The sequence below is a fragment of the Pongo pygmaeus genome, chromosome 7 (assembly GCF_028885625.2).
Source record: "Pongo pygmaeus isolate AG05252 chromosome 7, NHGRI_mPonPyg2-v2.0_pri, whole genome shotgun sequence".
Classification (NCBI taxonomy): Eukaryota; Metazoa; Chordata; class Mammalia; order Primates; family Hominidae; genus Pongo; species Pongo pygmaeus.
This window is the reverse complement of record NC_072380.2, coordinates 97,572,643-97,594,799: the sequence shown is the minus strand read 5'-3', so window position 1 is coordinate 97,594,799 and position 22,157 is coordinate 97,572,643. Positions and strand designations below refer to the sequence as shown.

The 22,157-nt window shown below is 39.3% G+C and overlaps 2 protein-coding genes across 4 annotated transcripts in view; one reads left to right on the top strand and one right to left on the bottom strand.

Annotated features, from left to right (window-relative positions):
- The first annotated feature begins 1,809 nt into the window (after positions 1-1,809).
- Positions 1,810-7,888, top strand: RBIS (ribosomal biogenesis factor). Of its 2 annotated transcripts, XM_054498136.2 has the most exons (5): positions 2,004-2,089; positions 3,558-3,675; positions 4,880-4,996; positions 7,353-7,469; positions 7,759-7,888. In XM_054498136.2, exons 3-5 carry the CDS (start codon positions 4,883-4,885, stop codon positions 7,828-7,830), a joined length of 303 nt encoding a protein of 100 aa, XP_054354111.1. In that variant the 5' UTR covers positions 2,004-2,089; positions 3,558-3,675; positions 4,880-4,882; the 3' UTR covers positions 7,831-7,888. The 2 variants fall into 2 exon arrangements, with proteins under 2 accessions (XP_054354110.1, XP_054354111.1); XM_054498135.2 differs by lacking the exon at positions 3,558-3,675 and having other exon boundaries at positions 1,810-2,089.
- The window catches only part of E2F5 (E2F transcription factor 5), a 37,262-nt gene continuing 22,976 nt past the window's right edge, over positions 7,872-22,157 (bottom strand). The window contains exons 2-8 of one of the 2 annotated variants that reach the window (XM_054498133.2): positions 20,126-20,235; positions 19,124-19,285; positions 16,155-16,198; positions 14,878-14,942; positions 12,978-13,245; positions 10,203-10,250; positions 7,872-8,641 (exon numbers count right to left, since the gene is read on the bottom strand). In XM_054498133.2, coding sequence (XP_054354108.1) covers positions 8,532-8,641; positions 10,203-10,250; positions 12,978-13,245; positions 14,878-14,942; positions 16,155-16,198; positions 19,124-19,285; positions 20,126-20,235 — 807 coding nt within the window. In that variant the 3' untranslated portion in view covers positions 7,872-8,531. The remainder of the gene's footprint in view (positions 8,642-10,202; positions 10,251-12,977; positions 13,246-14,877; positions 14,943-16,154; positions 16,199-19,123; positions 19,286-20,125; positions 20,236-22,157) is intronic. The other variant, XM_054498134.2, reaches the window with a different exon arrangement.

Genomic DNA, 22,157 nt, shown 5'->3' with positions numbered 1-22,157 from the left:
ATAAAACCACCCTTTGTGCTTCTCTCCTCTATTTAATTCTTACATCTACGTTTGTTTGAAATCCAGTTTTTCCTATGACCTCAACAAAATAAATAGAGGTGAAGGGGTGGGTCGCCCCTCCACACCTGTGGGTGTTTCTCGTTAGGTGGAACGAGAGACTTGGAAAAGAAAAAGACACAGAGACAAAGTATAGAGAAAGAAATAAGGGGACCCAGGGGACCAGCGTTCAGCATATGGAGGATCCCTCTGGCTTCTGAGTTCCCTTAGTATTTATTGATTATTTGTCGGTGTTTCTCAGAGAGGGGGATGTGTCATGGTCACAAGACAATAGCGGGGAGAGGGTCAGCAGACAAACACGTGAACAAAGGTCTTTGCATCATAGACAAGGTAAAGAATCAAGTGCTGTGCTTTAGATATGCATACACATAAACATCTCAATGCTTTGCTAAGCAGTATTGCTGCCTGCATGTCTCACCTCCGGCCCTAAGGTGGTTTTTCCCTATCTCAGTAGATGGAACGTACAATCGGGTTTTATACCAAGACATTCCATTGTCCAGCGACAGGCAGGAGACAGATGCCTTCCTCTTGTCTCAACTGCAAGAGGCATGCCTTCCTCTCATACTAATCCTCCTCAGCACAGACCCCTTTACGGGTGTCGGGCTGGGGGACGGTCAGGTCTTTCCCTTCCCACGAGGCCAATTTCAGATTATCACAGGGGGAGAAACCTTGGACAATACCTGGCTTTCCTAGGCAGAGGTCCCTGCGGCCTTCCACAGTTTTTGTGTCCCTGGGTACTTGAGATTAGGGAGTGTTGATGACTCTTAAGGAGCATGCTGCCTTCAAGCATTTGTTTAACAAAGCACATCTTGCACAACCCTTAATCCATTTAACCCTGAGTTTGACACAGCACATGTTTCAGAGAGCACGGGGTTGGGGGTAAGGTCACAGATTAACAGCATCTCGAGGCAAAATAATTTTTCTTAATACAGAACAAAATGGAGTCTCTTATGTCCACTTCTTTCTACACAGACATATTAACAATCTGATCTCTCTTGCTTTTCCCCACACTTCCCCCTTCATCTGGTGCCCAACGTGGAGGCTTTTCTCTAGGGTGAAGGTACACTCGAGTGTGGTCATTGAGGACAAGTCGACGAGAGATCCCGAGTATGTCTACAGTCAGCCTTACGTCTCTCGTTCCACCTAATGAGAAACACCCACAGGTGTGGAGGGGCGACCTACCCCTTCACAGAGGCACATGTGAAAACTTAGCTTTAATAGGGTTATTCTCTTGGAAGAATTGAGTCAATTTTCTTAAAGCAGAAAACCCTAGACGACGTTATGGGTTGAATGTTTTAAGTTCCTTGGTACCTGTTTTATTTGTATATTTTATACTGTGCCTGGTTTCTTGTGCCTTTGCAGTGCTGTCAAAAATTCTCTTTTTGAAACAAGGAAGCTGCAATGAGAAAAGCATTTCTAACTCGCAGTGCATTACAAATCTTCCTTTCGGAGATCATAGCTCTAGATCTTTTCCAACCTCAAGGTTCCCTCTACCACCAGCCGAGCCCTGGAAACCACCCAGAGGTGCACAGCGCCTCCTCCTGGGAGAGTAGCAGAGTTAGCCGGGAGTCCGCGGCGGAGCGCTGACCTCCAGTGTGGCGGTCTTCACTGTGCAGTCTCAGAAGCACCTCGGGCAGTTTCTGCACAAGTACCCACGCCAGGAAGGAGAGACTTGGCTGGCTCTATAACGCCCCAAACTCGCTTGAGCTGAGGCTAAGTCTGCAACACCGCGGAAGACAAGGGATGCTAATGAGACTGAACTTCCGAACCTCGCTCTATGGGTTGGGCTTCGCTTTCTCACTGCACCTTGCTCCTTAGAGTTGGCTCTATGGGCGGGACTACGCCAGGTGGGTGGGAACTCGCTCTATGGGCGGGACTTCCGCCTGTGGACGGGGCTCCGTTCAGTGGGCGGAGCTCCGGCTCGTGAGCGGAATCCTGACTGGTTCATTCTCCCCGGAACTTCCTAGACGGCGTACGTGCTGGATGGTGTCACCCGGAGCTTAAAAGGCTGCACGCAAGGATTAAATTTTTGGTGAGAGTTTAATAAATTAAGTTTTCTGGAGGGCTGGCGTGAAGTTTGCAGGGGTCGGGGTTGGATTGGGCCGGTCTCGTACCGCTGTGGCCTGTAGGCACGGTTCAGTCGCGCTCTGCCTCAGGCAGCCCTACTGGGTAGCAGGCCGGAAACCCCGGTGCTTGTTGGCCTTTCATCTCCTGACGCGGTCCCAGTTTCGGGCTGTGTCTTTCATGATCAGTTTCTACGTGGTTTTCAGAGAATTTCCTTCCATTCGCACACCGCCACTGGTGTATTACTTTCTCCACGAACCTTGCTCAGGTCTACAGCCCTAGTAAACCGCTCCTCCACTTGTAGACTGTTCATGGTCCATGTGTATATTATAGGCAGTGTCATGTGCAATATACCTATCAAGTCTGTGTATGTTCCGTATATATACTGTCATTATTTATGTTCCATATATATCTTTTGTGTATAAGTTCTCTACCACACCTGGCATATAGCAATTGATTAATATATATTAGATTAATGATTGGATTTTTGTTACTATTGTAATAATTTTATTTTAATTTTTATTTTTTTTGAGACTGAGTCTCAGTCTGTCGCCCAGGCTGGTGTGCAGTGGCGCGGTCTCGGCTCACTGAAACCTCCGCCTCCTCGTGTCTCAGCCTCTCGAGTAGCTGGGATTACAGGCGCGCGTCACCACGCCCGGCTAATTTTTATTTTTTTCGTGGAAACGGGGTTTCATCATGTTGGCCAGGGTGGTCTCGAACTCCTGACCTCAAGTGATCCGTCCGCCTCGGCCTCCCAAAGTGCTGGTATTACAGGCATCAGCCACCACTCCCAGCCTGGAATGATTTTAGATTACTTCATTTGAGGGGTTTTATTATGTGTATTTTATTTTTTGCATCTTCTGTAATAACCACGTATTTTCTACTGCATTCTTTTTTAAGTAGGAGGAATACTGTTGGGGTTCAAAAGCATTGCTGTTTCGGTTAAGTAGTTCCTTAATTACTTAAAATGTAGTAAGGCTACATTGAAGGAAGATATAAATTTCAGTCAAGGCTACGACTGAGCAAAGGAAAAAAAGGAAGAATGTTCAAGGTGTCTGTGCAGGAGAACAGTTAGACCAGGCTGGCTAGAGCAGAGTTTATAGAGATATAACAGGAGATATGTGTGGCAGACTTAGGGTAGATTCAGCGTGCCAGTAATATGCCAAGCCAAGGCACGTTGCCCCTTATACATTGGGAAAACTGTTGGTTTTTAACAATGGGAAGGTCGATCGCATAGCTTGGTGCCAGATAGCCACTGTGCAGATGGCTTAAGCCAGGGGTTGGCAGACTTTCTGTTAAAGGTCGGACACTAAATATTTTGGACTTTGTGGGTCATAGTTATAGCAGGAAAGCAGCCATATCAGCACATGATTGAATGGACGTAACTGTATTCCAATTAAACTTTATTTTTTAATTAATTAATTTTTTTGAGACAGAGTCTTGCTCTGTCACTCAGGCTGGAGTGCACTGGTGCAATCTTGGCTCACTGCAACCTCCGCCTTCTGGATTCAAGCGATTCTCCTCCCTCAGTCTCCCGAGTAGCTGGGATCACAGGCATGTGCCACTACGCCCTGCTAATTTTTGTATTTGTAGTAGAGACAGGGTTTCGCCATGGTGAGGCTGGTCTCTGCCTTCGCCTCCCAAAGTGCTAGGATTATAGGTGTGAGCCACCGCGCCTGCACTTGGCCTCCAATTAAACTTTACTTACAAGGACAGGTGCTTGGCCTGATTTGGTCCATGGGCATAGTTTGACAAACAGTGGTTTGAACAAATGGACCTAGGGACTTCAGCAGTAACCCAGTCCTGAACTAAGCAATATTACACCATGTTTTTGTATAGCTTTTATATTTATACATGAAGTGCAATACCACATAACGTTAGCTCTGATCTAGTCTGCCTGGCTGTAAGTCCTGGCATCTCCTGGTTAATGACAGTGTGACATTGGGCAAATTAACTTCTCTTTGTGTCAGTTTTTTAATTTTAATCTTTAAAATGGGGATAATAGTAGTTATTACAAAGGGTTGTTGTAAGGAGTAAATGAGTTAAAGCACATTAGTGTAGTGCTTGTACATACAATAAAAGCTCAATACATGTTAACTTAATATTTTAAAAATTATTCCTCATATACATTATTAAAGACAGATCTGAGAGATGTTTTAAGGTAGAATTTACTGGCTTAATTCATCTCTAGCTACAGAGGAAAGACAGTATCCAACATTTCAAGGCAAGGGCCATTCACATAGAGGTAATATGGAAGTCATAAAAGTAAATTAAGGGAGACAGGGAGGTAGGAAATGGAGGATTAAGGACTGATTTTGATGGGATGCACAGGAGAGAAAGTGGGGAGAGTAAAAAGGAATAAAAAAGAAGTCAAGAAGGAGGCAGAATCAGTCTCTAAAGTATGATAGGAACCAGAATAGCATAGTAGTATATAGACTAACAGAAGGATGGGTGGTGAGGTACTGCTGAGAATAACAGTTATTGTGTTGATGATATTAGTGAATTCAACCAGCAGATATTAATTGGATGCCTCCTATGGGCCCATCACTGGGGATACAGGGAAGAATTAGATACTCTGTACTCAAAGAGCAGAAAATCTACTAGGAGTGAAAGACATGGAAATAATATATGTACCAACTTTAAAAATAATCAAGAGTAAGATGGAATTTTTTAGATTTAATTGGTACCTTTAAAAACTTAAAATTGACTTACGGTTCATAAATGTGGGCAATTTAATTAAATTTATTTTCTTTTCTAGACAATGGCCAAGAACAAATTAAGAGGGCCGAAGTCCAGGAATGTATTTCACATAGCCAGCCAAAAAAACTTTAAGGCTAAAAACAAAGCAAAACCAGTTACCACTAATCTTAAGAAGGTGAGTATTAGTTAAGTACTCTGACTTTATTGTTTACAAGCAAAGTGTCATTATAAGCTACTGAACAACTGTGGGCTATGACTTTTTAAAAAGGTTCTTCATTTTTCCTAGAAAGGTAAGGATGGTTTCAAGCATTTGTCTAAAAAAATATAAAAAAAAAAGGAAGAGAAACAACCTCCCTTTCTTGAAAACAAATGTTGAAAAGAAATAAACATTTTAACTACAAATGTGTGAAGCTTCAATTTAATAGTTTTATTGAAGCATAGAACTCATTTAAAAGCCATAGTATGGGGAACAGTTCTTATCTCTGAACTCAAATATAAGAATGTATTAATAGAGGCAAGACATGGGATGTCAGTGAGCACCCATTCTTTTTCTCCTCAGTAATTCTTGTCTCTTTGAAGATATCTGCAATTCAAACAAAAACCTGTAAAATGAAGATAAAAAATATTTATTGAAATGCACAATTTGAAAGGGGTTTCTTCCTTTTCTTTGTTTATATTTCAAAATACCTGGAAATTTCTTCAAGATTAACTAGATTCTTTTAAGAAAAATTTTTAAGAAAATGTTTTCAAGTTTCAGTAGTAGATGGAGTCAGCTCTCCAGGACTCAGTTTAATTATAATAATCCTTAGAAATCTAACATTTCATCTTTCAGCTTTCATGAGCTAGCTGAGTTAAGCTTTTTGGTTGAATAGTTTTATGATTTTATAAATGCTAGGAATGAAATTAAGCAGATGGTGGGGGTTTTGGGGATGACAGTTTATATAGGACGGTCTTCATAGTTGAGACATTGAAACCAAGACTAGAATGATAAAGAGCTAGCAATGCAAAGAGCCAGAAAGTGTTGGGAGTGGTGGGTTTGAGGCAGAGAAAAATAGCCAGTGCAGAGGCCCTGAGCTAGGGAAAAGCTTGGTGTATTTGAGGAAGATTATTTTATTTGGACAGGAGGTACTAGAACTTTTATATATGCCAACAGGTAGAATCTAAGAGAGAGATCTATGGGTAGGCAGCATAAAGTGCAAAGGAGGTAAGGGTTTTGAAGGAGAAATTGTTTGGCGGCAGCAGCAGTGAAGAACAAGAGCACCACCCCTACCTCTGTTACACTCAAAAGAGGAGGACTGCAAGGGAAGCTGTCATCAGGGGTCTTCCATTAAGACAAGAAGGTCCAGGAAGGATTCAGAGACGTACTGTTAGAAGGGACTAAAAGTATTTGATCCAGGTTTCTTGTATAGATGCGGGATGACAGCACTGTAGCCTAGAAAGATTTTGGTCACTATAAGGATACAGGAAAAAAGCAACTCAGTTTCTCTTATTCTCACTCTCATATGGTCACTCAACACTTCCAATACTAGATTTGTGGGGCGGTTTCCCCCACACCTAACAGTTCTGCAGATGAATCTTCAGCAGGCAGCAGCTGGGTGTCCTTTAATTAAAATCTGACACTGCTGACCTGGAGATAGCATCAGATTCCTTGAGTCCTAAGCCTCTCCCCAACTTCAGTGACAATCACAAGTCCCAGATGTTTTACCTGTGCTTCTCACCAACCAGCTATAAATAAAGGTTCCCATGACCCCCTCCTTGGGTTTGATTAATTTTCTAGAGCAGCTTGCAGAACCCAGGAAAATACTTTTACCAGTTTATTATAAAGGATATTACAAAGGAGACAGATGCGTAGCCAGATGGAAGAGGTACAGAGGGCAAGGTACATGGGAAGGGGCATGGAGCTTCCCTGCTGTCTCTGGGCATGCCACTTTCTAGGAGCCCCCATGTGTTCAGCTATCCGGAAGCTCTTTGAACCCAGTTCTTCTGTAGATTTACGGAGGCTTCATTATGTAGGCATAATTCATTAAATCATTGGCCATTAGTGATGGGCTTAACCTTTATCCCCACTCCTCTCTCTGGAGCAGAAAGTCCTAATCCTCTAACCCTGTTTTTTATCTGACTAGCCCTCCTCCTGAGGCTATCTAGAGACTCCCAGCTACCAGCCGTCTCATTAGCATTCAAAAGACACTCTTATCCCTCTTAATACAGTGATTTAAAAAGCTGTATGACAGGAAATGAGGACAAAGACCAAATATATGTATATATCTTATTATGAATCACAATATCACAGTCACATATCTTGGCCTTCTGTAACATAAGTGTGAGGCATCTCCACATAAATCCCATTTTTTAAAAATCAAAACTTTTTGTCTATAATTTCCCAATAAGACTATAAGAATTTTTGAGTGAATTATCCCTAATTTGTTGGTAAGAGTTTTTAGATTTTAGATTTAATGGGTTAAGGTTGAATATATCTTATCTTTAATGGTTATGAGATCATAGATTAATGCTTTTTTTTTCTTTTTTAAAAGATAAACATTATGAATGAGGAAAAAGTTAACAGAGTAAATAAAGCTTTTGTAAATGTACAAAAGGAACTTGCACATTTCTCAAAAAGCACTTCACTTGAACCTCTGCAGAAAGAACTGGTAAGCAGAAATCATTTGCTTTTTTTTAATGGCTAACAAATTGAGGCTAATAAATTAAACTCCAAGTTTTCAAAGCCTGTAAGTTGAGTGTATTTTTTGGTAGTGGCTCTCTAGTAGGCTCTATAGTATAAATAGCATATTCAGACTCTAAAACATTGTCTGAATATACAGATTTATTGTTCTACTTCCAAAGATATGACTAGAAAAATTAAATTGAATAACAGCTTATATAAGTCATTTGTCTGCTATTGTTGTCTACGTTTTTAAATATAATACTTTCTCCTTTCAGATTCCTCAGCAGCATCATGAAAGCAAACCAGTTAATGTTGATGAAGCTACAAGATTAATGGCTCTGTTGTAATATAGTGGTGATGCATCTAATTCTTCACAAAGACCAATAAATTAAATGTTTTATACAATTTTATTTTTAAAAATCTTGTTAATGTACAGGCATTGGCACATTTTCAAAACAAACTACATAAACAGATCTTTCCTATAACCTAGGAAAGTGGAATGTCAGAAGTCAACAAAATGTGATAAACTTAAAGTGCTAAAACAGAAGGCACTTCACAAAATCTGTTCACTGAAACAGTTATATATCCTCGTTTACATCCTTCACTTTACAAGTGGCAGTGAATGTCTGTTTGGATAGAAGGACATACAGAAATACAGGCAGTTTAGTGGCAGTAAAAATATAAGACAAACAAGTAACGAGTCCTTGGCCAACTTGTTTTTGATGACCTGTAGTGTCCTTTAACTTTCCTCTTGTAAGAAGAAAAAATAGAAGGATTCACAATTAGAAGTTGAAATCCAGAATCTAGTTACTTTTGGGAGTGGGGAGGTTTGTGGATATTAAATCACTTATCCCCTAAAGCAATCAGAGCCCTTTGTTTTTATGGTTGAAGTTTTGTGAAGTAAAGAAAGTAATTATTAGGGAAGAACACTTCAGAATCAGTGAACTAAAAAAGGTGTTACATTCATTATTTTAAATACTTAGGTTATTAAGAAGTCTAAAATGTTACACAGTTAGAGGTAGATAACAGTCCCAAGTTTCCATGGAATCTAATAATTTAGTATCTGGACATCAAACAGATCACAAACTCCTTCATTATCATCTAAATTAAAGTTGTAGTCATCTGCCGGGGTAGGAGAAAGCCTTAAGAGAGGAAACACTGCAAACAAAAAACAAATTCAGTGTTAAAGATGGTTTCTACATACGGTTAATGATCTTTAACAAAATACTCTCAAATACATCATTCCAAATTACAGACTTGTGTAATGTGTATTTTGAAAGATTCTCATTTAGTAACAATTTATACATTGATTATTGATACTAGATTGAGAAATAGAAGTTAATTTTTTCTTTTCTTTTTTTTTTTTTTTTTAAGATGGAGTCTCCCTGTGTTGTCCAGGCTGGAGTGCAGTGGCTTGATCTCGGCTCACTGCAAGCTCCACCTCCCGGGTTCACACCATTCTCCTGCCTCAGCCTCCCGAGTAGCTGGGACTACAGGTGCCCGCCACCATGCCTGGCTCATTTTTTGTATTTTTTAATAGAGATAGGGTTTCACCATGTTAGCCAGGATGGTCTCGATCTCCTGACCTCATGATGTGCCTGCCTTGGCCTCCCAAAATGCTGGGATTACAGGCGTGAGCCACCGCGCCCGGCCTAGAAGTTAAGTTTTTTATTGGTTGAACTTATCACTAAGGTAATATAACTAAAAGGCACTAATGAGGCCAGGTGCAGTGGCTCATGCCTGTAATCCCAACACTTTGGGAGGCTGAGGCAGGTGGATCACCTGAGGCCAGGAGTTCGAGACCAGCCTGGCCAACATGGTGAAACCCCGTCTCTACTAAAAATACAAAAAGTAGCCAGGTGTGGTGGCAGGCGCCTGTCATACCAGCTACTCAGGAGACTGAGCCAGGAGAATCACTTGAACCTGGGAGGTGGAGGTTGCAGTGAGCTGAGATCGTGCCACTGCACTCAGCCTGGATGACACTCCAGCCTGGATGACAGAGGGAGACTCTGCCTAAAGAAAAAAAAAAACACAACAGAACACTAATGAAAGTGTTCTGTTTGCCACTTTGCAAACAGAAGAATGAACTGGACTTACAAAGTTTGCTGATGTTCTCTGCTTCTACATATATGTTTAGTACATCTCTAGTTACTATAACATTTGCTAACTTAACTGCTACCACTTCGTAGGTTTCTACTATATTTGTTAGGAACTAGGACTCTGATCCAAGAACTTACAGAAGGAGAGAAATTATTAAAGTAATTAGCATACTGTAGCTAACTGATATTTAATAATTTTTCAGGTTAGATGACAACGTGGTTAATATTAATACTAATTCAGTGACTTCACATTGGCAGCTTGAAATTGGCCCGGGTAGGGGTATTTACAAAAGCAGGTGTTCAGATCACTTGCTGATTTAGACAAGTTATTTTACTCTTTTTGGACCAGATCCTTCAGGAGTGGAAAGGGCTAACAGTTTATTTTCATTGAAGGTGAGAAGTATCCCCATATGGATTCCTTTCCCTCAAAATGCAAGCAAAGAGAAATAAATTCTGAAGGATGCCTATTACTTACTGTAAGTGTTAAGGGAGAATTTTCATGAATCTTCATAGTAAAGCAGGTGGCAAATATATGTTCATTTCTTTTAAATTATGTTTCACTTATAAATTCCACAAAAGCCTTACTGATATATGAGTTAGTAAAATTTTAACCTACTTACCATCAGAAGACATTAACTCATCAATGATATCTCCACTAATAGATCCTGCTGGAAACAGTAATAAAGTTTTGTTACATTTCTGTTAACAGTAAAAGATACTTATATTTAAACACAAGTAGTCACAGCAGCAGCTTGACTGACGTGCACATTTATTTAAAGTACTAGTACTTTGTGGACAGGTTGTTTTCATGAGCACCTACTCTGTGCCTGGCATTACTTTTAAACTTCCAAACTCAAGACGAAGACCAAAAGGCTCATTATCCGCCAGGCGTGGTGGCTCATGCTTATAATTCTAGCACTTTGGGAGGCTGAGTGAGGCGGACGGATCGCTTGAGCTCAGGAGTTCAGACCAGCCTGGGCAACATAGTGAAACCCGTCTTTACAAAAAATAAAAAAAAAATTAGCCAGACATTGGTGGCACGTGCCTATGGTCCCAACTACTTGGGAGACTGAGGTGGGAAGGATCACTTGAGCCCAGGAGGTTGAGGCTGCAGTGAGCTGAGATCACGCCACTGCATTCCAGCCTGGCTGACAAAGTGAGACCCTGTCAAAAAAAAAACAAAAAACAACAAAAAAAATCACCTCAGCATCATTCTACCAAAACTGACTCAGTTTTGGTCAGTAGTTTCATAATTATCCCAGTTATTGAACCTTAAAACTTCAACATCACTTTCCATTCCTCCTGTTAACTTTATCTCCAGATCTCACACATCAAATGTTATTTTGCCTACAGCGTTTCTCAGATCTGTTCATTATTTCTCTTCCCGATCTCACTGTAATCACTGTTTTAGCCTTTTTATTTATTTATTTATTTTGAGACAGGATCTCTATCTGTCACTAAGGCTGGTGCACATTAAGTGCTGTCGTGGCTCACTGCAGCCTTGACCTCCCAGGCTTGCAATCCTCCCACTTTGGCCTCCCTCCCCAGTAGCTGGGACCACAGGCACACGTCACAATGCCTAGCTAATTTTTAATTTTTTTTTTTTTTTAGAGATAGGGTCCTCACTGTATTGCCCAGGTTGGTCTCAAATTCCTGGGCTCAAGCAGTGTACCTGCCTCGGCCTCCCAAAGTGTTGGGATTACAGGCATGAGCCCCACCACACTTGGCCCTTGTTTTAGCCCTAATGTTCTCTCAATTGCATAACTGCAAACATCTAGTTTCCATCGCCTCTGAATTCTGCTTCCCGGGGCCAAAAGCATCTTTCCTAATCATATTACTCCTGTGTGCACCATTATAGCTAATTATGCTATTTCCTTGGTCACAGATCTTCACTGGTTTATTGGATAAATGTCCTAACTACTCTGAAATTCAAGGCCCGCTCTAATGTGGCCCAAAATTACTTTCCTTAGTTAGGATTTCCAAATATGAAACCATAAAAACAGAATACTCACTTTTTAAAAACACTTTGTTGAAGCCAATGTGTTAATTGTGTCTAAGCTAACCCATGTAAAACCCACGTAAAGCTTGCCTGCTTTATATTCTAATTAGATTGTAAGCTTTTTAAGGACTACATTTTCTTTCTTTCTTTTTTTTTTTTTTAAGACGTAGTCTTACTCTGTCGCCCAGACTGGAGTACAGTGGCACGATCTCGGCTTACTGCAACCTCCAACTCCTGGGTTCAAGCAATTCTCCTGCCTCAGCTTTCCAAGTAGCTGGGACTACAGGTGTGCGCCGCCACGCCCAGCTAATTTTTGTATTTTTTAGTAGAGACAGGGCTTCACTATATGTTGGCCAGGCTGGTCTTGAACCCCTGACCTCAGGTAATCTGCCTGCATTGGCTTCCCTAAGTGCTGGGATTACAGGTGTGAGCCACTGCGCCCAGCCAGGACTACATTTTCTATTGTGCATCCTAATGGCCTATAGTATAGACATATTTATAGGGGAAGGAAAAGAATAGATGTGGGCAAAAAGAAGCTAAAAAACATTCCATGTCCAGTTAGATCTTGTTAGCGTCACTTTTAACCTGTGAACTCCCATTTTAGCAATGAGACACATCTTAGAGGTAAAATAAACAATTTGGATTATATACAATATAGTTTTAAATTATCTGCAATATGATATCTATATTGACACCATTCATTCATTCTGTAGTCAGTGAGAGATTGCCTACCATGCTCCCTTTATTTGGAATCAGTAAGGTACTGCCAAATTAAGAGTTGTGCTCTCTACTCCTGATACCCAGTGTGAAATGTTTTAGCTTTTTAAAATTTCATAAATGAAACAACTGAGGAAAGTAAGATTTCCTACATAATTGGAGTTGAGACCATTTATCACTTCTATAAAACTAAGCTTCCCAAATAAAAAGTATAACAAAGAATATGGAGAAACAAGAGGCATAAGTCACTATGGTCTATACTTAAAGATAGTTGGAACATATTTCACTAATTTATCCTAGACTTACTAAGAGAGATAAAAGAACCTTACCAAGTAAACTCCAGGTAAAAGCTGACATCTATATATGCCACAAATGGAAAATTCCCCACCTGACCTTGTGATAGGTTGCAGTCAAGCCACAGTCAATACTTTGTTTCATGCAAAAATTAAAACTATGGTATAAAATTATCTTCAGGCTATGTGAATAAGGTGTGTATGAAACAAATGAATATTGTGTTTAGACTTGGGTCCTATCCCCAAGATATTATGTATATGCAAATATTCCAAAAGGTCAAAAGTGCTTGGGACATTTCTGGTCACAAGCACTTTGGATAAGAGATAGCCAACCTGTTTTTATATTTCTCCCTCTCTAATTTACAAAAGAAAGGCTCTGAACCCACCTGAAGATATATCTGTAGCTGATGTCTGCTGCAGAGCCTGGCTTCTTTCAGAGACATGTTGCTCAGGCAGATTTTGAGTTGCCATGCTGGATTTCTGTGGAGTCACTGGAGTCAAGGACTGGGAGGAAGGCTGTGTGAGGTCATCAGGTGGGGGAACAGGAAAAACCACGGGCTTAGATGAACTCGACTCTTTATTTATAAGCAGCACATGGATAGGTCCTGAATGACTCTTTAGATTGATCTGGTATTTCTTTTGTCCATTCTGACCCTTTGAAGTTATTGGGTATAAACAAATATACAATTATTAATATTTCTAGCTAACTTAAGACAGTAAAATAAGACAGGCAAAGCTACTAGGGACTTACTAAATTCACATAACACAATAAAGTCATTAAGTCAAAACACAAAAGTAGAGACATAGAGTAGAATGTAATTTTGAGGGCTCTAAACCACTAGTCATCAAAAACTCTTTGGTGTAGATTCTGGCAACTGTCCGATGTTACCATGTGTGACTATATAATAGGTCAGGGCCCAGCAATGCTCCAGGTATTCCCCATATACAGAAGCTTTATCCCCTGGAGTTGGCCACCACAGATCTGGTCAGTTCAACATGCTTCACAAATCAAATTCTTTTTTTTCCCATCTGCAAGCACAAAGACAACTAATTTCTCCTACTGAGAAATAAATATAACATTCTTCCAGCTGAAAAAAGTCATCTGTATCCTGAGGCTTCAGACTCCAGTAATACAAATGCCTAAATTTAAACTTTTTGAATAAGGGGGTGGGGGAAGGAGGTAGATAATATAGTAATCTTTTTCTACTCCCTTTTTTGGTTATTGCTTTCAAATTAGTTTGTTTTTAAAAATCTGAATCTGAAAACGAAAATCATGAAACTCATTTATAGTCAATAAATGTCTTTGATTTAATAAGCCAAACAATGTTTTGTAAAAGACCTAATTTAAAGGAATTGATTGTTGATATGTACATTGAACTTTTTCCTCAGTGGCAATTTTTATATCAGTTGTAGATGTGTTGTTGTTGTTGTTGTTGTTGTTTTGAGACAGAGTTTCACTCTTGTTGCCCAGGCTGGAGTGCAATGGCGCAATTTTGGCTCACTGCAACCGCTGCCTCCCGGCTTGAAGCAATTCTCCTGCCTCAGCCTCCCAAGTAGCTGGGTTTACAGGTGTGCACCACCATGCCTGGCTAATTTTGTATTTTTAGTAGAGATGGGGTTTCACCATGTTGGTCAGGCTGGTCTTAAACTCCTGACCTCAAGTGATCCACCTGCCTTGGCCTCCCAAAGTGCTGAGATTACAGGCGTGAGCCACTGCACCCGGCCCAATGTGGTCATTTTAACTGATTTTTATAGATTATTGGCCATATCATTAGTCATTTCTTGACACCCTCTAACTTAAAAAATTCAAATTTAAAATAATTTAATCAAAATGTTAAATCATTTTAAATCATTTGGTTACTTGGGGATAGATATCTTAGGGATAGGACCCAAGTCTAAACACAATATTCATTTGTTTCATACACACCTTATTCACATAGCCTGAAGATAATTTTATACAATAGTTTTAATTTTTGTATGAAACAAAAATCACCTGATAAAGCATTCTGATTACTTTTTAAAAATTGACTTTATTTGAGCTAAATGATATCAATAAATGACTAGGGATATAGCCAATAATCTTTAAAATCATTTATGATTCATTTAGTTCTATAATTTTACCAAGGAATTAAAGACATACAAATTCAGCTATCAATACTTTTAGATAAAAACTTGACTAACTCACAGTGTTTACACAATTAGCTCACATTCAGCTAAAGAAAATATCCTTCTTGAGACAGTAGATTCATTTTTCCCACTTATGTAAATATAAGTTATCCTACATACCATTTCTGGAATGGGTACCTCCAGTTGTGTACCAGAAGGTGCCTGAATGGCCAAAAGTGTATCACCTGGTCAAAAATAAATATAAAAAGTTACGTAAAATACTGTTGATCATGGAATACAGTGGCAAGAATGTGGGCTCTGGAATCAGAATGTTTGGTTCAGTCCCAAACTAGGTGACCTTGAGCTTTGGTTTTCAATTCTATAAAATGGGGGACACACAACCTACTGCATAGATTTATTTTGAGGATTAAATAAGATAATACATATATTAGTATTATACATGGGTTAGCTGTATGATTCTCATTAACAAATTCAGCTCAAGTTGATTTTGCTTTCACTAAGACTCCTGTAAAGTCTGAGATTCTTAAAACCATGTAGCCTCAAATAATACTGTTCATTGGACTGAGGATAGTGGAGATTAGGTATGAGACAGTGAAATGTTGAGCTTAAATGATTTTATTATTTTTGAAGCCAAATTCTACAACAAGTCTCTGTTGAGTTGCAGATTAACAGAAGTCTCAGCAAACTTCCTTAAAAAAACTCAGGAAATACAGTGGTAAAATAGAACAATAGGCCCATACGTATTTCCAACATAGTCTTACATAGAAAGTCAGATTCCACTTGATGAGGTACTTGGCAGAATCTTTTTAAATAGGTGGATAATACACATAAATTTAAATATGCACAATTTCATTTTACTTGTGTTGTAATTTTGGGAACACACGTCCCCCCATTTTAGTTATATTGATAACTATAATTATTAACATGATATTGTTATCTTAAGGAGAAAACACAGGGGCAGCAAATTGCATAGGAATAGGTTTCCTGGTTATAAGATGGATTCACCTAATTCTTTCCTCATGGTTTCTTTGAGTTTCATTTGAGACCAGCATATACTTGCTGCATATAGTTTCATAAACAGTGCTGATGAGAACCATGTTCTAGTTCAAGTTTGGTCACTAACTCTGTGACTGTGTGACAATGAAAGTTGCTTAATCCCGCCCTGATTTAGCTTTTGCCCTCTGTCCCTGTCCCCTTCCCCTTCCACACACAGTTGATGCCTACCAGTGGAGCTAATGAACTGAATGCCGTGAAAAGCAGCTATTCTCATGAAAACAGAAACAAAAGCAGTCTATCAATACATGGCATGGTGGAGTGAGACACAGTGTCCACAACTTCTGAAAATGACAGGATAAGGGCACAGGGAATTCTAAATCACTCTCCACTAAATAGGTTGATGAGAGGAAGAATGCAAGGAAAAGTCTAATGGTACTTACCATTAAAGCAATTACAGATGTCTTCATGAGTTACATAGGAAAATGTGCTGTCATAGGAGTTAAGGAACAACATTTATATCAAGCCGTAGGCATTTAAATTAAGGTAATACATCTGAAGGTCAAAATAACTAAATGACCATATGCACAGAGGGACTGCCACACATAGACAGATAAAAAAATAAGTCTAGTCTAGAAAGGTAAAGACAATTAAAGGAGTTCCCATCCTTTGCTCTTAGAAGAAGCCATTCTGATTTTTGTGACATTTGAGGACCCTTAGGAGAGAGATGGAAAGCAGTGCACATTCTTCATGGAGGCAAAGGTTTCTGGGGGAAGGGAATGGATGGGGAAAAGGAGGCCAACAGCAACCATATCAGCTTCCACATCAGGAATTTTCTGTGATCGTTATTTTTTGTTCTTGTATTAAATGATCAGGTATGGCCACAAGAGGACACAGAGGAAAAGAAAGGCTCAGAAAAACAAAGTATTATACTCATAGGTCCTAGTGACGGGAGGCAGGGCAGGCTACTCAGGGCCACATGGTTAAGACAACAAGGTGGTCAGGAGGCAGAAGACAGGAGCAAGGGGAAAGCATTAGCCCAGAGCTTTTATTGGGGTTTCCTTGGGAAAAGAAATGCAGGGTGGCTGGGCATGGTGGCTCAAGCCACCCAGCACTTTGGGAGGCCGAGGCAGGTGGATCACTTAAGATCAGGAGTTCAAGACCAGCCTGACCATATGCACAGACGGGCTGCCACACATGGACAGATAAAAAAAGTCTAGTCTAGAAATGGTGAAACCCGTCTCTACTAAAATACAAAACTTAGAAGGGCATGGTGGCGAGCGCCTGTAATCACAGCTACTCTGGAGGCTGAGGCAGAGGAATTGCTTAAACCCGGGGGTAGAGGTTGCAGTGAGCCAAGATTGTGTCACTGCACTCCAGCCTGGGCAACAGAGCGACTCCATCTCAGGGAAAAAAAAAAAAAAAAAAAAAAATGCAGGGCAGGGAGAACACTACGATTAGCTAGTTTGGATAATTTTGTTTTGAGACGGAGTTTGCTCTATCGCCCAAGCTGAAGTGCAGTAGTGTGATCTTGGCTCACTGCAGCTTCTGCCTCCTGGGTTCAAGCAATTCTCCTATGCTCCCTGGTAGCTGGGATTACAGATGCACATTGCCATGCCCAGCTAGTTTTTGTACTTTTAGTAGGGACAGGGTTTCACCCTGTTGGCCAGGCTGGTCTCAAACTCCTGACCTCAGGTGATCCGCCAACCTTGGCTTCCCAAAGTGCCGGGATTACAGGTGTGAGCCCCTGCATTTCGCCTAGTTTGGATAACTTTGGTGGGCTCTAAGCTACGCAGGTAGTCCCCTAGTTGTCTGGTACCTGGCCCTGGGATGATTAAGGCAGAGGAATATTGCCACCTGGGGTGTATGGACTGGAGAGAGGAGGTCTGGACCTGGACTGGTTAGTTTATATATCAAAGGGATGCTCCTGGTTGAGCCCATGCTGTTTCTTTTTTTTTTTTTTTTAATTTTATTATTATTATACTTTAAGTTTTAGGGTACATGTGCACAATGTGCAGGTTTGTTACATATGTATACATGTGCCATGTTGGTGTGCTGCACCCATTAACTCGCCATTTAGCATTAGGTATATCTCCTAATGCTATCCCTCCCCCCTCCCCCCATTCCACAACAGTGCCCAGTGTGTGATGTTCCCCTTCCTGTGTCCATGTGTTCTCGTTGTTCAATTCCCACCTATGAGTGAGAACATGCGGCGTTTGGTTTTTTGTCCTTGCGATAGTTTGCTGAGAATGATGGTTTCCAGCTTCATCCATGTCCCTACAAAGGATATGAGCCCATGCTGTTTCTAAGAAGTGACTAGTCCCAGGATGGGCAGTCTCTCCTCAGCCAGAAAGGTTTATGGAGATGTCAAAATACCATAATATACAGAAAACTTTATATATATCACACATAACCATGGTTGGGGCAATGGGAATGGCCAGCATGTTGTAAAGCAGGGCAGCGAAGTCCAAGATAAAATAGATAAATGGCTTTTGAATTTCAGAGCTCCACAGAACACAGCTTGAAAACTCCCATTGTTCTCAAACTGTTAAGGGGCTCTGATCCATAGAAAGGAAATAACAAATGAGATAATGGACTTGTTCACCAAATACAGGAAAACGTGAAAAGTAAATTATATTGTATACATTAGTCAAAATTTCATGAGGTACTACAAGGTAAAATGTGGTTAGTTTTTTTAAGAGTACAGGTAAGTTCATAAACTAAGAGAATCACAGATATTTAAGAGAAGACAGTGGTAAGAAACACATGGATATGTGTTTATATATATATATAAAATAATGTTTTTATATATTATATATAAATATATATTTTTTATATATTATATATTATACTATATATAATAACTTTTTCCCCAAATATATATTGGTGATAGGCACACGCGACTTAGACCACTGTTCTCCAGTAGGAACTATTTTGGGGTTCATATTAGGCAGAAAGTATCAAGGATTGATTGTGGACACATGATATCTCATCTTTAAATGAAAAATTTTCAAAACTTTGAGAGCTGCTGAATTTTATACTTCAGAACACTGAACATAATTATTTAAAAATACAAATGTACTTAACAATGGCTTCTAATATTCACAGATTTCCTAAGCACACTGGCTAGCATACTGCATTCTATCAATAGGTAGACCAAAAGTCGACTAATCTCTTTTTCCCCCTCAGTGCAACACAGGAATGATGATAATGGATCTGTACTATATAACTTAAAAAGTTAACATTTAGAAAATCTTAGTATATATTATAAGAATATAATAAAATTAAAATGTCATATTTACTTATAAAACTTAACTGTCTAAAAACAAAGTGAATGATCTTCAGACTGAAATAATGTATACATACATATTCCAAAGCTATATGTATATGCATAACTTATTTAAAAGGATATCTATTATTAATGGAATCGTCCATCACATTTTTGATGCTTTGCTGTAGCCACAACTTCTGCTGATCAAGTTCTCTTTCCTTCAGTTCTAGATCTTCAATTTCAGCTTTAAGATATCTTAATCTATCTATGACTTCTTTAGTATTACAGCCAGCACCTACACCTCTTAAAAACATATGAGAATTAATATCCTCAGTATCAGATCTAGGTTAATATCACTTAATTTTTACTGTAATAAAACTGACTTATTTAGTAATATATTCAAGGCAGAAGTCTTTACACTCTTAAAATCAAACACTAAAATCCTTAAAAATTTTAAACACCATACCTCTTGCTTAGAAAATTTATTGGCAAGAACAACCAAATTACAAAAATTCTCAATCTTCCCTACAGTGTTTTTTTGTCATCTGGAAGGCCAGACTGGTTGGTGACTAGGTACCAAAAGAGTGTGCTCAGCAGTCACACCTAGCAGTCTCAGGATGTGACTGAGTTGCTGGTAAAATAAATTACAACTTTTTAATGTTTTGGTGGAATTTTGGCTAAAACAAAACAAGACAAAAACTATGGTCAAAGGGGACATATTAGAAGAACAGAAACTGTTACATTCAAACATATAACCAGGCCACAATTAATGACAACATGAATTTCAATCAATTACTATTTACAAAGTACAAATTCCTATGAAAGTAGTTCTTGCTCTCAAGGACGGGTAAAGAGTTAGGAAGAGATTAATACAAGACAGTATGCAATGTGTGCCAAATGAGTAATAGCTTGAGGGAGAAAGTAAGATATGAACTTTAAGAGTGAAAACCCAACATCCAAGAGAGCAAGGGAACACCCCACACAGGAGTGACAAAGAGGCCCAGAGAGGTGTGTTCAGGGAAAGCTGAGGGGCCTGACTGAAATAGAGGATTTGGGAGAGAGAAACACTGGGAAGGTCAAATTTTACAGAGCATTGAGAAGAAAAATAAAGGTTTCAGAAGAGGGTGCTGGTTTGTAACTTACTTCCACTGGATACTGTTTTTTGACTTTTTTTCAATCAAGTCAATTCCCTCTAAGACATTGGTAATATCATAAATTCTCCTTTTTTGCCTCACAGCCAAAGTATCAGCAGCCTGTTTAGGAAAGACAACGAGAACAGTGAAATAAAGGGCAAGTCATATTTTAAAGCCAAAAAGGGTTGATTATTAAGTCCACAGCAAGTCCAATCTCAAATTTGACCCAGTCAGTTGCTTGGGGACAATAGCTGAGCATGTTCAAAGCATCTCCCAAACACTGCAAATACCAAAGAAATTATTCCATTTAAAAGCTAGCAGATGTTGGAACAGAAAAAGAAATTAAGGTCATGACACAAAGCCTGCAAAAATAAAAGAACACAATAAGAATACTTTGTGTCACCTTATGGAGTAATCCTGAGGAGGAGCTACTAATTGCCTACCCATGTCACCTCCTATCTTATTTCTCTGTTCATAAACAGTCTCATCTAAAGATGTATTACTTATTTTTTAAAATTTGAAAGAATTACATCTCAGCAGTTTATTTTGGTAATTAAGACATTTGGAAATTCTGAACTATATGCACACTTATAATACCTTGAAATAAATATCTACATTTTTAAATTCATAATGAAAATAGAGGAATGAATCATGCCATCCTAACACAAAGCATAAAATCAGCAAGAAATCAGAATCAATAGCTCAAGATTGCACTAGCAACTATTATACAAAAACTTGGTAGTTGCATTCACATTAGATAAGATCAACAAAACAATATATGCTATCATGTTATGAATTCAACAAACAATTCCTCTGATTAGTTCCAATTCACGTTTTTGATGTTTGTTCCCAAAAGAACAAAGAGAACCTCAAAGAAGTTTTCAGAGTGGATTAGACAATAGCATATTTGGAATGTGGAGCCACATTTTAAGATTCATAGTAGTTAACAAATATTTGTGTCTTTACTGGCAATTTTCAGCACATTATCTAAAATATCTAAATGAACAGGATTTAGCTTCGCATAATTGCTAACAGCTCTCCCAGCTTCGTATAATTGCTAACAGCTCTCCCAGAGAGCATTACTACTTTCTTGATTCTGTAAAAACCTAGCTCAGCACAGTGCTTGCAGTCTGGACCTACCTTCCCCCTGGAGAAGGTGCCACTGACAGCTATACTCACTGTACAGGCATTTGAGATCTTAAGAGAAATGTCAGTTCTCTCAGACACATTTTTTTGTATGTGCCACCAAAACCCCCAGGTTACTACTGTCCCATCATTCAGGTCTTCCTCAGGAAGGGGATTCATGCCTCAGTGGACCAGGAGAATAAGCAGGATACGGCAGAAGAAGGAAAAGCAGGAGAGTGGGGCTCTTTGATCCCCAACTCTAACTTGGCACTGTCCCTTCTAGAGAAACAGAAAATTAACAGCAGGACTAGCCATGGTTTGTTTCATTGATACCTTCTTCCCTTGTACTCAGCAATTCCCTTCTTTTTTTATCTACCTTCATAGAATTTTTACTCTTGACTTCGAGGCTGTTTTTATGAAGAGCAATACATGACTGCAAAGTTAACGGTACAAATCTGAAGCTGTTTCATTTCTCACTTTCCTCTCTCTAGAGAAGTAACTCAGAGAACTCCAAGCCATGGCTCTGTGTTATTGGTATCTATGTACTCACACACAAAAGCATTCACAGCCATAGCAACAGCACACTGGTTTTGGTATCAGAACATGTTTGTATGAACCAGACCACAAGATCTAGCTTAGGTCATTAGGCAAAGTGCCATGAGATTTAAATTTTAGCTCAGAGTTTTAAAAAGGTGTCTTGTTTATCATTTATATTTATTACTGCTTAACAATCACAACGTTTAACTCCTAGTTTCTAAAACTAAACATTATTTCTCAAATACTTTACTATTTAAGTATGTAAACATATAAATGACCAACATGTACAGATCATATGTAAAAGAATCTCCAGGAGGCTTTTATTTTAGAAAGTCCCATCATTCTTTTTTTTTTTCTGAGACAGTCTCCCTCTCTTGCCC

Bases quoted from the DNA above. Each gene is read 5' to 3' on its own strand.
- RBIS (XM_054498135.2), top strand. From the start codon at position 4,883: ATGGCCAAGAACAAATTAAGAGGGCCGAAGTCCAGGAATGTATTTCAC. The intron at 4,997-7,352 runs GTGAGTATTAGT...CTTTTTTAAAAG, and splicing joins TTACCACTAATCTTAAGAAG to ATAAACATTATGAATGAGGA. The intron at 7,470-7,758 runs GTAAGCAGAAAT...TTCTCCTTTCAG, and splicing joins AACCTCTGCAGAAAGAACTG to ATTCCTCAGCAGCATCATGA.